At 40.1% G+C, this 17,665-nt stretch overlaps 1 protein-coding gene across 3 annotated transcripts in view; it reads right to left on the reverse strand.

Annotated features, from left to right (window-relative positions):
- The window catches only part of DUS2 (dihydrouridine synthase 2), a 48,750-nt gene that overhangs the window by 11,060 nt on the left and 20,025 nt on the right, over positions 1–17,665 (reverse strand). For 2 of the 3 annotated variants that reach the window (XM_008567190.1, XM_008567204.1), the window contains exons 3-7: positions 11,512–11,557; positions 8,457–8,548; positions 7,570–7,613; positions 6,356–6,416; positions 2,513–2,560 (exon numbers count right to left, since the gene is read on the reverse strand). In XM_008567190.1, coding sequence (XP_008565412.1) covers positions 2,513–2,560; positions 6,356–6,416; positions 7,570–7,613; positions 8,457–8,548; positions 11,512–11,557 — 291 coding nt within the window. The remainder of the gene's footprint in view (positions 1–2,512; positions 2,561–6,355; positions 6,417–7,569; positions 7,614–8,456; positions 8,549–11,511; positions 11,558–17,665) is intronic. The other variant, XM_008567197.1, reaches the window with a different exon arrangement.

Raw genomic sequence — 17,665 nt, forward strand, 5'->3', positions numbered from 1 at the left:
TGACAGCTTCTTCTCTCGGTGAAGGGAATGTTCCCTGAGGGAGGAGGAAGGCCTTTAATGGCCTGGGCCCTGTTCTCATGCATCCCTTTCTTGAGGGGAGTCAGATGTACAGGAATGAAACTGGCAAAGGAGAAGACAACATATTGAAAAGTGCTTATTGCACAGTAATTGCAAAGAATTTCAAAGTTCAAGAAGTCATACAAGAATGTATCAGGGAGTTAGCAAGACTTGATTACACAAGAAACAGAGATCGAGAGAGGCATAGATGACACTGCATGTCCGTGGCATCGCTATTTTCTTCTCTCATAAAAAATTTCAGACCAGGCAAGGTAGAGAGAAGGTGATCCCAAAAGCCCTCTTCCAAGAACTGGATCTCTGTCCAGCAGAGCAGATGGAATACCCAGGCATCTGCTACCAGACTCAATTCTAGACAGGTGGGGGCAGCAGAGAGCTGGGCGGCCAGAACCAGTAGAGGTGGACTTTCAAGAACAGGCTGAGGCAGGCCACTCCAGAAGACACCAGACTAAGAGTCTGAGCTATCAGACAGGTAGACAGTTCATGAGCAAGACAGGGCCTGCTGGCCCAGGCACCCCTACCAGGGACTGACAGGAAGGAACAGTCCCCAGGTAGACAATTCAGTGGCATTAATTATATTCACAATGTTGTTGAAACCATCATCACTATGCACTTCCGTAGTTTTTCATGACCCCAAATAAGCTCTTTATTTTGAGAAAATTTCTGCAGGTAGTCCTGAGATGCTCCCACAGATGGAACCAGGGACCTAAAACACCAAGCCTGGAAGGACCCTCAAAGCTCTCCCCGAGGTCACCAGCTAGCCAGCACAGTTTTAGCCTGAATTGAATCCAGCTCCCTATGCCTGAGTCACATCTAGCCTTGTTGTGGAAGCCTGCAACCTCCCCTCCATGAGGCCAATGCCATCTAGTTTGACAAGGCCCATCCAACTACCTCACCGGAGAAGTAGCAGAATGAATACTTCTGCAGTGGAGTATATCTCTGCTGCATCACGGATGAAATCTGCCTCATTCAAAGAGGGCCAGTGGAAAAGACAGAGCCAACAGCATGGGTCTGAAAAGCCAGACTGTAAAATAACGAAAATACCTGTGTGCACATGTCATGACCTACAACACCCTTTGGAGGCCCCCTGTCCTAAGTGTGGCAATGAGTTTGACATCCACAGTTGTCCACTTCCACTCCATCAGCCTACTGAACTGTGGTTAGACACTTACAAACTATACCTAGGCACCTTTAACCTGAGATGCCATCGAGAGGTAATAACTGATGCTCGGTTAGGAGTCACAAGACTATGGCTCTAGATCTGGCTCTGTCTGCCACTGGTTTGCTGCATGATCTTGAGCAAATTATTTTTATCTCTCTGCTTTACTTTTATCATTCTTGATCAAATGGAGATTTTTTTTTTAAATGCCTGCCCTGTCTACTTCAAGGGGTTTGGAGAACAAATGAAATATATACTGTAATATACTTTGAAAAGGAAACTACCTACAAATGAAAAAGATACATTATAGGCACATCACAGATACATTATCTGTGGCTGCACATGGGATAAATGAGAAGGCACCTAGCCCACAAACGCAGAGGTCTTTCTATATTCATCCAGATACAGCTGGACTGGAATAATACACAGGGTTGAGCTGCTTACCCAGCAGCCAGCACAAATGATGGCAGCATTTACTCGGTGCCTGAGTCCCAAGTGGCTCTAGCCTTTGGGAGACATCATGTAGCTTACAGTCCAGACAGAGAAGTGGGGATGTAAAATGAAGAGGAAAAGAAAGGAGCTAAGAGGAGCAACAAGGCAAGAGCTGGTGGACTGGGAGAGGAAAGTAAAAGGTGTATATGGTGTGGCAGACAATGTCACCCCCACATACCCTGGCAGCCCACAACACTGGATAGCAAATGCCAACCTGTCCCCAGGGCCTCATTAAGCTGGCCTGCAGAATCACCAAGGAAGAGGAACAGAGGGAGACTAACTTCAGCTTGCCTCATATGACCCTGGCCCGCTCTGCTCTCAAAGGGCTGGTGTAAGCAGGGGACCCACTTACATGGGGCTGCTCTCATCAAGCCCCATGGGAGAGGCCAATCCACCCACCCCACCCCTGACACACACAAACAAATGCAGCCTCTGAGCCTATCCTCACCAAAGAGCCTGGCCTCTGCTCTCATGATCATCCCAGAAAGGAGGGAGGCAAAACGGAGAAGGCTCTCTCTGAGTCCTCAGGGCCCCCTGGCTCTCAGCTGACATGTCCCTAGCTCTGGGCCTTTCAGGAACTCCAAGGCTGCTTTACACTGGCTCAGGGGTTCCCAAAACTGGCTGCATGTCAAAATCACTGGGAAGCCTTTTAAAAGATTGCCAGGCCCCAGGTAAAGAGACTGGGTGGACTTCAGTAAATCTGGGGTAGGGGGAGGGAGGTGTTCTGGGCAACTCTAGTTCCTAGTCATGTTTGAGGACCCTTACTCTCACCCATGCAGGACTTACCTTCTCAATCTTGTCAGGGTCTGATAACAGAGCAGCTCCCATTCCTCCCTAAAGAGAAGCACACAGAGGGTCTTCCTACAGTTGGGAAGGATGGCCCCTCTCCACAGTACAGCAACTCAGTGTGGCAACTTGGCACCACCCCAACACCTGTCTCCAAGGGACCAAGGCCCACTGGCAATTGACACTTCTCCTAACCAAGTAGGAAAGCAGCAGCTTCCGTGCCCACAATATCAGGGATTGGAATTTGATGAATTCTAAAAGTCATCACTCTGATTCCCTTGGCAAAACCCATAATCTATCTAGAAGTGGGCTCTACAAAATGTACTTTTCAAGACTGCCCACTCCCTACCCAGGTCTCAGTGTTTTAATAAACTAAGCCCCACTATCTCCCAAGCCCTCAAAAAACAATAAGTCATTCTCCCTTTGAAATAAAATCAATGCACCTTCCTCCTATCATATCCAACACTTGCTTTGGTACCACCACCACCAGCAAAGTCCCTGAGAAGCTTACAACCTGCAAAACTTGTTCAGGCCATTCTCCTCTGCCAGCAACAATGTCCCAGTCCTGATAATCCAGACCCACTCCAAACTTAACAAAAACCTCAGCAAATGGAAACCACCAACCCATGGGATCACTTAAATCTCAGTAATAACTATAGCAGCTGTCTCTTGATGGTGGGATTATTGGTGATTTTCCTGCCCTTTTTTGTACTTTTGTATATTTTCCAAGTTCCAGACAATAGTATGAATTACTTTAATAATGGGAGAGGGGATTTTTAAAAATCTGAATCCATGAAGGGTGAGGTGAAGGGGAGAAAAACAAATCCAGTAAAATATGCTGTCAGTATGAAGATTGCGTACTAACGAATGTTCACTGCATGTATTTAGAAGGCTTGAGTTCAGTTATTACAGTTTAATTTGATGTTTAAGGTTTAATTTGATGTTTAAGGATGGCAGATTAGAATCAGTGAGAACACTAAACCACCACAGACTAGGCCAGGCTGAGACTGCATTTTAGAGGAGAATGGGGTAGGGCTGAGGAGTCACTAGCCCTGGACTACCCTGGCCACAGATACAAACCTTGGAGGCCTTAAGGAAGCCCTGGCACTCACCCCAGCTCCGTTTGCCCTTCACCTCACACACAATCCAGCCCTTCCTTACAGGATCTAAAATGCAGTCTCACTATCCCTTCCACAACAATGGCTTTCTCAACAATGGTATTTCCTTCCTTCCTTTCTTTTTAACTTATCTGCTTTTTTGAATACATAATACAGTACATTCAAAATTTAAGAGGATGAAAAAGGTAAAGAGTAAGAAGTCTCCCTCCCCACAGAATAGAAGACTTTTTAATCTACATTTTTTATCTGGCTTCAGTTTTTGAACCATGAGAACAGAGCAGATACTCAGCTGGTATGTACAAGTATGGCACACTGGTTGGTATCTGTTCTGACTGGTAGGTGCCAGTGCTGTGCCAGTTGTTAATTATTTTGAGTAGCACCTCTGCAATAGAAATGTACTACCCTTGCAAAACCAAATAGAAACTTAAGTTTCCTTCCCCAGAGGAAACCAGTGTTACCAGTTTCCTATGTGTTCTTCCACATATACTCTGTGAATAAAAAAGTAAATATATATAAATATTCATTCCCCAGCCCTCTTATATATAAATGGTAGTATACCATATACAATTCTGCCCCTTGCTTCTCTCACTCCACTATGTATCAGGAAGATCATTCCAAATCATTTCAACTCTGTTCCTTACATAACTCAGGAACACAAAGAAGTAATCAGAAGAGAACAAAACAGAGCCCAAAGTTTTCAAGTCCTCATAGTCAATTTCAAATCTCCATAATTCTTTGAAGCAGCTGTCTATGAGGCCCTCTGGTTTTTCAAGAATCCAAAGGGCCTTCCCTCAAGCGGGAAGGCAGACTGCACTGTCCTGACCTAAAGCAAAGGTCCCCATGCAGGTAGCTCCTGAGAGCAGATACTCTGGGCAGTGAGCCCAGGGAGACATCTGCTGTGTTTACACTGCAGACCTTGACCACTCACTCAATGATAAGGGTCCCAGGGGCAGTCCTGCAGGCAGCCCTCTAGTGCCTCACACTCAGCAAACTCCAAGCTGCCCTTGTTACCTGCCCCAAACACGCTGATTCCTCCAGCAGTCCTGATCACAGCTGTTGACCAATTGCCCTCCTGGCTGCCAGTCTTTCCTTCTCCTACCCACACCCCACACCCCACCACCCCACACCCTGTCCAATCATCTGCCAGTCAAATTCTGCCCCAATTTGGCTTCTCCTCTCTCCATCTTTAGCCTCTCCTGTGGACTCAGGATTCATCTCCTATATCTGTGTCCCTATCTCTAGCCTCTTCCCATTCTTATCCATCAGACATATGGCTTCCAGATTAGTATTTCTAAAGTACAATTTTGATCACATGCCTCCTCTGCTCACAAAAGACCAAAGATACCTAAAGTCCAAGTCTAACTGACCTGTTACCAACCAAGGTTTTCTTTTTTTTTTTTTCCTGTGGCTCACTCAGGAGAGTGCGGTGCTGATAACACCAAGGCCACGGGTTCGGATCCCATATAGGGATGGCCGGTTTGCTCACTGGGTGAGCGTGGTGCTGACAACACCAAGTCAAGGGTTAAGATCCCCTTACTGGTCATCTTTAAAAAAAAAAAAAAAATGACCGGTAAGGGGATCTCAACCCTTGGCTTGGCGTTGTCAGCACCACGCTCACCCAGTGAGCAAACCGGCCATCCCTATATGGGATCCGAACCCGTGGCCTTGGTGTTATCAGCACCGCACTCTCCCAAGTGAGCCACGGGCCGGCCCCCAACCAAGGTTTTCAATCCTGTGCTCCTCTGCTGCTTCTTCATCTCTCACTCCCCAACTGTCTGGTCAAATCAAGCTACTCACAGGTCTCTGTGCCTACCAAGTGTTGGCCTCCAGGCCCCTGCTTGTGCCATTCCCTCTGCTTACCAGGTCCCAAATCTCCTCATTAAGGACCACATTTCCCTATTTCCCTATAAGATCCCAAGTTGGTGGGCTACATTTCCACTCCCTTCTCTAGGCTACCATAGCATGCTGATATGATCTCTTCTAACATAATGGGGACATATGCATTGTACCCTCTATTTTTTTTTAAATGCATGTCTCAGTTTTATTCAAGAAAAGACAAAGCCCTGTTCACAGTATTTTTCTTCTAACATTTGCATCATTTGTTTTATTGCTTGGGCGTGAGGGTTTTCTCTCTCTCTCTCTCTCTCTCTCTCTCTCTCTCTCTCTCTCTCTCTATATATATATATATATATATATATATATATGAGAATACTTCACAAAGACCATGGAAAAATTTGTTTATCTTTTAATTCTATTTTTCTATATACCATCATGTGTGTATATATATAAAATTTATTTATGTATCCATGTATGTCGGGTACTAAGTACATACATACTTATATACATAATTAAATTTTTGTATATATATATCCATGTATACATACATACATAAACTTTTCCTAAAACATTTGAGGGTTTGTTCCATATATCATAGTCTTTTACCTCTAAATATCTCAGCATGTATTTTCTAGGAATAGGGATATTCTCTTACATAACCACAGAAGAGTTATCTACTTCATAAATTTACATTGATACAGTATTTTTAACTAATCTACTATAGTCCCTATTTCAGTTTTACCAGTTGATCCAATAATATCCTTTTGAGCATCTTCCTGAACCAGTACAGGATCCAGTACAGAGTCAAGTACCCTCCTTAGCTCTCACATCTTATTAGCCTCCTTTAATCTGCATCCTCTATTTGTGGAGTATAAAGAAATTGGTTTACCTTGGTGGAATATTCTTTTGGACAGCCCATGTTGACATCAATACCAGCCACATCATTTTCTCTGGGAAAACATGAAGAAGAAAAGGTAATAAATATTCAATTTGAGGAAAGAAGGCAGAATCAAAGGCATGGATGGACCAGTGCTCCCGAACCTCTTACCAAGTTCCTGGCCCTATGAAATACACCAACTGTCAATGACAGAAGCTGAAAACAAGCAAGAAACCTGTCCCTAAAATGTGCAGCTGCCTCATCTAAGCAGAGATCCAGAGGAAAGACATGATGTACACACACGTTTATAAAGGGCCAGATGTAGAGGACTTTGCTGCTTTGGAGTTGAATCAGATAACTCAAATACCAAGCGATAAGTTCAATGAACTTGATTGCAGGCTACAGTTTTGACTGGGGCAGTGAAAGCCATTTGTCAATGCAGAAAAGTGCATGAGCACAAGAGCCCTTTTCCAGAGCACCGCTTCTGATAGAAGTTATAGGACTTTGTTTGCTGGACTGCACAGTTGGCTTACTCCAAACAATTCTCAAATGTAAAAGGGATGCTCACCTCATCCTTTGGTATGCACATACTTGATAGTCTACAATCAGTAGCAATTGCTGCCTGAGTTCCTTCTTACTCTTGCTGTAATAACAACAATTATCTAACACTTACTAAGCACTCACTATGTGCCATAAATTTTAAAGACATTTACGTGCATTGTTTCATTTACCTTTCCCTGTAATGCCAGACATTGGTAGTACTATTGGTATCATTTTATAGGTGAAGGAACTAAGTTAGCAGGTAGCAAAGCCAGAATTCCAACCCAGGTCTGTCTTAACTACAAAGCCCATCACTTTGACTATAGTATCTCTTGCCTTTGTTAATTCAGGAAGCAATAAATCTTACCTACACTTCATGAGAGTTAAAGCCTCAACACTAACAGTCATGAGAGTCCCTAGAATGGGACTCATGAATAAACACTAAAACACAGCCTCCTCCCCACCCAAACAGAGGGTCTCCGGGATCTAGGCACGGCAGGTACACAAGAGTCCCAGGCCAGCCCTTGGATGCCTCAGAGAAGGAAACCAGACACTCTTAACCTCAAAACAGAAGGTAATGGGCTAGGAAAAAGAAGGGTGAGTCACCTCCAAGGTCACCAGTGATATTAAAACGTCTCACAGCTCATAGGAGAGACAAAAGCAGTCCCAAAGAGGGAGGAACTTACATAAGCCTGGCCACAGCAAGAGCTCTCTCTGCGTCTGAAGTCCCCTAGGAAAACAAAAGGCTGCATCAACCACTGCTCTGATGACACAGGTACACATGCACAAACAAACACACCCATGCACATCACACACACACACACACACACACACACACACACCCCCCACATCAGCAAGTGGAACTGAGCTGGCTTTTTCTCTTAAAGAGTTAGCCAATAGCTCACTGCCAGAGGAAAAAGGTGGACATGGATGGCCTAGAAAATGTCATCAATGGCTGTGATTACTTTCAAACAAACAAAAAAGTTGAAAAAATTTTATAGTGAACATTCGGACACCTATCACTTAGATTCTGCAAATAACAATTTGCTATATTTGCTTTATCACGTCTACCCATTATTATCAATTTTTTAAAAACCTAAACATCATTCAGGAACTATTTCTGAAAAAGCACCAGAAAGCACCCAAAGCAAGAGAAGAGCTACAGAGTTATTACAACCCTAACACAAATCTTAACTACTCTTGAGGAAACCTAATTTCTTCCTATGGGAAATATACAGACTATACAAAAACAAAGACCATGATCTGAATAAACGATGCTAGAGATTAACAAAATAAATATAGAAGTCATGCCAAACAATTTCTCATAATTAAGTAAATTAAATTTGAGACTGGAGGCATGTAACAGACTGTGATAGGTCGATTTCCATAAACTGTCTCCAGGAGTGTAATCACTCGTGAGTGATCTTTGAAAACATTAAAGCAGATTCTTCAGAAAGCCACTGTTATGCAATGTATCCCAGGCATTCAATACTGACCCTGCACAAGGCATGAGTCAGGAAATCCCACAGGAGGCATGAGCCTTAGGAGGGCACTCAACACTGGGATCTCTTACCATCTGGAAGACCACCCTGCTCTGTTCTCTTTCACAGGTGCGGAAGACTACTCGGTCATCGGGGGCAACAAAGTCCACTGTGCTGAGCACCTCTGCAAGAAAACACAAACACATGGGGCCACCTAATCAAGAAGCAAGTTCAACCTAGTCTAAACCCTGGATGAAAACACAGCAAAAGTATAGCCTTGAAAGGAAAAAGGGACCCTAGACACACACCATTCTTTTTTTTTTTTTTTTTTTTCCTTTTTACTTCGTATAATGTATGCTATACGAAGTTATTACGATTCTTCTTTTAACAACACATTTATTCATTCATTCAAGAAATATCAAATGATCACTATCTGTTAACAATATTCTAGGCTCTGTGGACACAGTGGCAATAAAGATGGGTAAGATCACTTCCTCATGTTTTTTTGTATTATAATCAAGACACATACCAAAAAATCATAATCCAATAAATAGAATACAAAATAATACAGCAATAGTACTATAAAGTTTTAATAATGTATAGTAAGCAGATAAAAGTGGCAATGGCAAATTTTATGTAGGACAGTGAGAAGAAACCAATTTGGTGAGTGGACACAAAAAATCAAGGGTCCTGTGTCCAGTGGATATTAAATTTGAAATTCTTATAGTGTATCCAAGAGAAGACATAAATTTGGTAGTTGGTTATGTATGTCTCACATACACCATTCTTAAAAGAAATAAATATTCACATGGGAGGCATCTAAGGTGCTAATAATGATCTATCTCCTGACCTGGGTGATGCATGTTCACTTTACAATCATTTATTAAACTGCATTTGTGTTTTATGTACTTTTTTTTTGAATGGTTGTTAACATTTTGCGATTTTTAAAACGTTGAATAAAAAGGTACACACATGAAACCTTGTCTGTGTTTCAGATTTTGCCCAAATTTCCTCAGATGTCATGCTGAAGTTCAGCAAAGTTGCCATTTCTTAGTTACTAACAGTATGCCAGGTGCTGTAAGTGGAAATTTACTATATTACAGTCAACAGTCATTACTATTCACAGTTGCATATTTGCAAATTCGCCTTTTCCTTATAATTTATTCATAAGCCAAAATCAATACTTGTGGTGTTTCATAATTTTGAATCACCTGACATGCACTTTCCCAGCTGACTCAAACAAGGTGGCACTCTGTCTTCTTGTTTCAGCTCTCATACTGTAAACATGTCCTGATTGCAGTATATTTAGTGCCACATTTTTCACATTTTTGTGCTTTTTGTTAGGCCATTTAAAATGGCCTAAGCATAACACTGAAGTGCTATCTAGTGTTTCTAAACACAAGAAGCCTGTGTGTGCTTTGCAGAGAAAATACGTGTGTTGGTTAAGCTTTGTTTAGGCACGAAATTATAATACGTTGGCTGTGAATTCAATGTTAATGAATCAGTGGCATATATTAAATAGCGTGTCTTTAAACAGAAACATATATAAAACACAGTTATGTACTGATCAGTTGGTGAAGATGTTACAAGAGGTTTGTAAGAACCTAACCCTGCATTTCTCCTAGAGTCAATGGCTCAGTATTAGCTAATTCAGTGTTCATAGCAACTTTATATAACATAAAAACTGCAAAGAGCAAGAAGTGACTGTCTCATCTGTTCTTCCTAACAAAGCTCTACAATAGGTACTACATTATTCACTTTCGAAGATGACTACTACATGAAAGAGATCCAGCACGGCAAATGGGAGAATATGCTGTTTTTAGAAATAAATGAGGTCTCTAATGCACATAAAGCACTTCCATAAATGGAAGCTGTTATTTTCATCCCAGCACTGAACAGATTAGAAGATTAAAAAGGGTAGGGCAAAGCCGATGACATGTTGGGACAGGTAACTGAACTGATCCCTGATAGAGATAGCTCATGACTGGCAGTAAGAAGTCTGAGAGAAGAACGATAAAAACTGGGTGTGTTTTAAACACAGCTTCATTTACAAGAGCAAAATATTGGAAACCCCCATCGAGGTGTGGTGAAATCAATTCTGACATAGTCGCCTACAGGTGCTGACATGAGAAAATGTTCTAGTAGAAAAGTAAGTGGTAAAAAACATGTGTAGCATGAGCCCCATGTAGGGTGGGGGGAGTGTATATATATATATAAACATGACACATTTTTATACACACACATTATGTACTATAGGTGTAGAATAATAAGCATACTCCTCTTTGCAATTACCTCTTTAGGTATGAGATTATGAATGATTTTCATTTTCTAAGGTTATATAAATCTGTAAAATTGAAAATTGTAAAATTTCATAACACACACAAAAAATGTAAATTTAAAGCAATTAGACAAAACTGAGTCATAACTTCTAGTGAAATATATGCAGATTTCATATATATACGTATGAATATATATAGATCTCAGAAACCTCAAAGAATACCACAACTCTAATCAAAGCAGAATCAGCCTCATTAATAAAGTATACGCAAAACCACAATTCATCACAACCACTTACATTTGCATAGAGTTTAAGGTGTGCAAAGTACCTACATGTACCTTACCTTATCTGATCCTCACTCCAACCCTATGATTTAAGTAAAGCAAGGATTATGATTTTCATTTTACAGATTAAAAAATACTGAGGCAGAGTGATGTCATGTGATTTGCCTAAGGTCACACACCTAGCAAATGGCCAAGTCAGGGTCGGTGCTGAAGCCATCCTAACTCCAAGGCTCCTAGGGTCCCTCCTATACTAAAAAACATGGCAATTTCTATTCCAGCAAGCCCATTGGTAGAAGGCATTTTTAATCTGTTTCATATTTGACTTTTCATCATGGCCTCTGGAGAGTAGAGACCGCTCTCAATGGGGCACGTAATTTACAAAATTACATAATGCAGCCAGACAGGACACTCTCACCTGGGCAAGGGCAGTGGTAGTGCTGATTTTTTGGGGGGGTTGCAGAGGGATGGCTGGCTGGTATAGGGATCTGAACCTGTGACCTTGGGGTTATAAAGCTAGGCTCTAACCAACTGAGCTAACTAGCCAGCCTGGAAGTACTGCTTGAGCCCAGCCAGAACTGCACTCACCATTGACAACTCTCTTGCACTGAAGCATCTTGATGTCGATCAGCTCCTACAGAGGAATCAGAGGACACTTGTCAGTCTTGAACATGCAGACTCTGGGCACAGGGGGAGGACTTTCACCACATACCTGATGGGGACCACTTAGCCAGTCACCCTAGTACTAACAACAAATCACGGCTTTTGGGACATGTAGTGCTATCCTCCCCACCCAAGTGGCAAGCAGGGGCCTGAGTGAGCTACCATCAATTAGCTGCTCTTCCCAGGTACTTGGAGATGTTTGGTGCCTAGAAAGGATAAGCCACTCAGAAAGCCAGAAAGAAGAAAATAGGGATGTGGACACCTGCACATGTTCCTCACCTACTAGTCTCAGCTAAAGCCCACCCCTCTCAAAGAACCTCCCACCTCATCCCTAGGCAAACAGCAGGCAGTGAAGGGCTCCTGGGAAGCAGCCTTCCTAGGATCAGTGACTAGAACCACAGGAAGGAAGATGTGAGATGAACACAAGAGAGAAAAATCTAAAGTCGCAATCCAACATGGGTTGCACTGCATAGAAACGAAATCTCCCCAACTCTGGAAATATTTAAAAAGGCTCCAGAGAGAACAGTAAAATGGGTTTCTTCAAAATCAGTATCATAAAAATGGAGGGCCAAAAAAAAGACACATAAAGGGACTGGCCAGTTAGCTCAGTTGGTTAGAATACTGCCTTGAAAAATAAAAATTAAAAAAATTAAAAAAAAGAATACTGCCTTGAAACACCAAGGTCAAGGACTCCAATCCCCATACCAGACAGCTACCAAAAAAAAAGGACACAAAAATGGAAGGAGTGGCCAGTTAGCTCAGTTGGTTAAAGCATGGTGCTAATAACACCAAAGTTCAGGGTTTGATCCCTGTACCAGCCAGCTACAAGAAAAACAAAAGTGGAAGGAAAGTTCATGTTTCCTGGAGAATTGAGATTCTCTACCTCTTGGTTGCAGATAAGGCTGTTCTGCTTTGTTCAGTGATCATTTCAGCAGATGTGGAAGATAAACCAGAAGAGCCAGGCACTTGTCACATTGCCCAGGGATTCTGGGGTCCAGAAGTTAAAAAAAAAAAAGACTCTCATCCCTGGTACTCAGCCCCAGCAAGCCACAACCCCAGCAGGTGGGCATAATGATTCCTGCCCACTCATGGGAGCATCTAGGGATAACGTGGCCAAAGGGCCTCTATGGTATCCACTGGCTTCCCCCAACATATCTTCCATCTAGGTTAACACGTGCTCTAAGTATTTCTGTAGCTATTCTCAGGACTAGGCCTGACCAAACAAATCCCCAAGCAGTATGGACACATGGTTGGCATCCAAGCCCTAAGAAATCAGTTCATCCCAAAGGCTGAACAGAGCCCCTGTAGCCAGTAATCCTAGATCTAGTTCCTACTGCAGGCAAGAAGTCAAGTAGACAAGTGGAAAGCATTAAATGGTCTGTGTTTATAAAAAGAAGTTCAGTGGCCAGGCTGAACTTCAGTAGGGACATGCGCAGGGTAAAGCAAGGCAAACCCCTCAGCAAAGATTGGGAAATTTATTGGTTCCAAGCATTTAAAGAAATCTCTTTCCGGGCCGGCCCGGTGGCACAATGGATAGTGCGCCGCTTGGGAAGCGCGGCAGCGCTCCCGTCCGAGGGTTCGGATCCCACGTACAGACCGGCTCCCGCTCACTGGCTGAGCGAGGCGCGGGAGCAACGCTGAGGCTTGCGATCCCGTCGCCGGTCCCCGGTCCGGTACGGGGGCAACACTGAGGGTTGCGATCCGTTGCCGGACACGGAAAAAAGACAAAAAAAAAAAAAAGACAATAAAGAAATCTCTTTCCAATTATCAGCCAACCATTAAGCTAACCAAGTAGAGACTTCATTGGCCACATGACAAAGAATACAGACAGTATAAAATTAGTTCAGAATAGTCACTAAGCAAATAAACAACAAACCCTGTAAAGAAACAACCTGATTACCAGAGTTACCACACTACATAATTTAAAATGCCTAGTTATCAACAAGACATGCAAACAAAAAAAATAGGAAACTATGATCCATACACAGAAAAAAAACAATAATCAATAGAAAATGTTGACTTATTAGACAAAGACTATTTAAATCAAGTATTTTAAGTTCAAAAAGCTAAAAGTAACCATGTCTAAAGAACTAAAGGAAAGTACAAGAACAATGTCTTGACAAATAGAGAATATAAACAGATAGCAATTTTGAAAAAGAATTAAATAGGAATTCTGAAGTTGAAAAGTATATAATTAAAATGAAAAAATTCACTAGAGGGGCTCAACAGAGGATTTGAACAGGCAGAAGAATCAGCAAATTTGAAAATAAGTCAATTGTGATTATCCAGATTAAGGAACAGAAAGAAAAAAGAATGAAGAAAAAATAAACAGGGCCTCAGAGACCTATGGCACATGATCAAGTATATTAAATATGCATAACAGAAGTCCCAGAAGAAGAGGAAGGAGAGATGGTATAGAAAGGATATTTGAAGAAATAGTGCCTGTACTGGCCAGATGCCAAAAACAAACCAATAAATAAATAAATAAATAAGAATGGCCAGCCACCCAAAAAATTAATCAATCAAAAGGATTAAAAAAAAAAAAGAATGGCACAAAATAACCAAAATTTGATGAAAAACATTAATCTATACCTTCAAGAAGCTCAAAGAACTCTACATAGAATAAACTCAGAGATCCACATCTAGATAAATCAAAATCAAACTACTAAAAGTCAAAGACAAAGAGAGAATCTTGAAAGCAGTGAGAGAAGCAAATCACCATGTGCAAGGAATCCTCAAAAAGATTAACAACTAATTTCTCTCGAGAAATCATGGAGTCCAGAAATGAAATATTCAGAGTGCTAAAAGAAAAAGACTGCCAACCGAGAATTCTATATCCAGCAAAACTATCATTCAAAAATGAATAAGAGTGCTGCCCAGTTAGCCCACTTGTTATAACACAGTGCTGACAACACCAAGGTCAAGGGCTTGGATCCTGCACCAAACAAAACAAACAAACAAAAAAAGAATAAGATATTATCAGGAAAACAAAAACTGAGAGAATCTGTTGCTAGTAAACTAGCCCTCCAAGAAATACTAAAGGAGTCCTTCAGGATGAAATGAAAGAAAACTAGACAGTAACTCAAATCCACATGAAGAAATAAAAAGCACCAGTAAAGGTAACTACATTGGTAAATATAAAAGGCAATATAAATAAATTTTCTGTTTGTACCTCCTTTTTTCTCCTATGTAATTGGATAACAACTGCATAAGGAATAATTACAAATCTGTGTTGATGGGCACACAATGTAAAAAGACATAATTTGTATGACAATAAGAGCACAAAAAAGAAGGAGGGAATGGAGCAAATTAGGAGCAAAGTTTTTGTATACTTCTGAAATTAACTTCATATTAATCCAAACTACATTATACAATATTAATTGTAATACCCCTGGCAACCACTAAGAAAATAACTCAAAACATATTAAGTATATACAAAAAGAAATGACAAAAAAATTTTAACACTATACTGAAAAATACCTACTTAATACAAAAGAAGACAGAAAAAACAGCAAAAGAATTTTTAATAAATAAATAAATAATACCAAATAAGGCAGTAATAGAGAATTAAAGAAACAAAATATATACATAGAAAACAAATGGTAAAATGAAAAGAAAATAAATCTCACTTTATCTGCAATTGCATTAAATGCAAATCTATTAAATGCTCCAATTAAAGGCAGAGATTGGCAGACGGATTTTTTAAATATGACTCAGTTATATACTATCTGAAAGAAACACATTTTACATTCAAAGATACAAATAGGTTGAATGCAAAAAGATTTACCATGCAAACAACCACCAAAAGAGAGCTGGAATGGCCTTATGAAAATCAGACAAGATAGACTTTAAGACAAAAACTGTTAACAGAGACAAAGAAAGACATCCTGTAATGATAAAAGGGTCAATTCATCAAGAAGATATAACAATTACAAATGTATATGTATCTAACAAAAGAGTTTCAAAATACAAGGCAAAACTGACAGATTCGAAGGAATAGAAAATTAAACAATAGTTGGACACATATATCTCACTTTTAATAATTGAAAGAACTAGACACATGATCAACAATGAAATAGAAAACTTGAACAACACTATAAACTAACTAGACTTAACAAACACCTATAGGACATTCCATCCAACAATATAGCAGAATACATTCTCTTCAAGTGCATATAAGCATTCTCCAGGATAGACCAGGTTAGTCCATAAAACAAGTCTCAATAAATTTAAAAGCACTAAAGCCATGCAAAGTATATTCTCTGACCACAATAAAATGAAATTAGAAATCAACAACAGAAGGAAATTTGGGAAATGCACAAATATGTGGAAATGAAATAACACATTCCAAAATAACCAGAGAAAAAAATCATAAGGGAAATTAAAAAATACTTAGAGATGAAAGAAGAAAAAAAAATTATATAGATCTCCATACTGGCCAGCCACCAAAAAGGAAAAAGATAAAAGAAAAACAATTATATATATGTAATATATATACACACACATATATAATACTTATGTGATGCAATGAAAGCAGTGCTTACAGGAAAATTTATAGCTGTAAACGCCTATATTCAAAAAATATATATTTCAAATCAATAACCTCTATCTTAAATTTTAAAAAAAAGAACAAATTAAACCGAAAGCAAGCAGAAGAAAGGAAATAATAAAGATTAGAGTGGAAGTAAATAAAATGGCTGGTTAGCTCAGTTGGTTAGAGTGCAGTGTTGATAACACCAAGGTCAAGGGTTTGGACCCTCGTACTGAACAGCCACAAAAAAAAAAAAAAAAAAAAAAAAAAAAAAAAAAAAAAAAAAAAAAAAAAAAAAGAAGAAGAAGAAAGAAAGAAAATAAAGAAACCACAGAGAAAATCAATAACATCAAAACTTTCTTCTTTGAAAACATCAAAAAAATTGGCAAACCTTTACATACACTAACCAAGGGAAAAGAAAAAAACTCAAATTACTAAAACCAGAATAAAAGAAAAAACATTACTACTGTCTTTAGAGAAATAAAAAGGATTATAAGAAAATAATATGAACCACTATATGCCAAAAAATTAGGTAATCTATATGAAATGGACAAATTCCTAGACTGACACACACTACTGAATCTGACTCAAGAAGAAATAAAAAATGGGAATAGATCTATAAATAGTAGTGAGTTTGAATTTGTCATCAAACATTCCCCACAAAGAAAAGCCCAGGACTAAATGCCTTATTGGTGAATCTACCAAATGTTTAAAGAACCAATCCTTCACAAACTCTTCCAAATAAAAGAAGGGGAGAGCAGACTGGTTGGCTCAGTTGGTTAGAGCGGTGGTGATAAAACCAAGCTCAAGGGTTTGGACCCCTGTACCAGCCAGCCACAAAGAAATAAAAGAAAAAAAAAGAGGAGAGAACACTTTCAAACTCATTTTTTGAGGCCAGTATTTTTCTGGTATCAAAACCAAAGCAAGCCATCACAAGAAAAGAAATATAAAGACCAATATCCCTTATATATATAAACAACAAATAAAAATCTTTAGCAAAATACTAGCAAGCGAAATCCAGCAATACATGAAAAGGATTATATTCTACCACGACCAAGTAGAATTCATCCCAGGAATGCATGGTTGGTGTAACACCCAAAAATCAATTAATTTAATGTACTCTATCCATAGAATAAAAAACAAAAACCACATGATCATCTCAATAAACCTTAAAAAATTTTAACAAAATCCAACACCCTTTCATGATAAAAACATTCAACAAACTAAGAATGGAAGGGAAGTTCCTCAGCTGATACAGGCATCTATGAAAAATCTACAGCTAACATCATACTTTTTTTTTTTTCCTGCTAACATCACACATAACAATGAAAGCCTGAAAGACACCTTTAGGAGATAAGGAACTAGACAAGGATATCTACTCCTGATACTTCTGTTCAACGTTATACTGAAAGTTCTAGCCAGGGCAATTAGGCAAAAACAAGAAATAAGGGCCGGCCCGGTGGCGCACTGGATAGTGCGCCGCTTGGGAAGCGCGGCGGCGCTCCCGCCCGAGGGTTCGGATCCGACATACAGACCGGTTCCCGCTCA

Source organism: Galeopterus variegatus, unplaced genomic scaffold, assembly GCF_000696425.1.
Source record: "Galeopterus variegatus unplaced genomic scaffold, G_variegatus-3.0.2 Scaffold18, whole genome shotgun sequence".
Taxonomy (NCBI): Eukaryota; Metazoa; Chordata; class Mammalia; order Dermoptera; family Cynocephalidae; genus Galeopterus; species Galeopterus variegatus.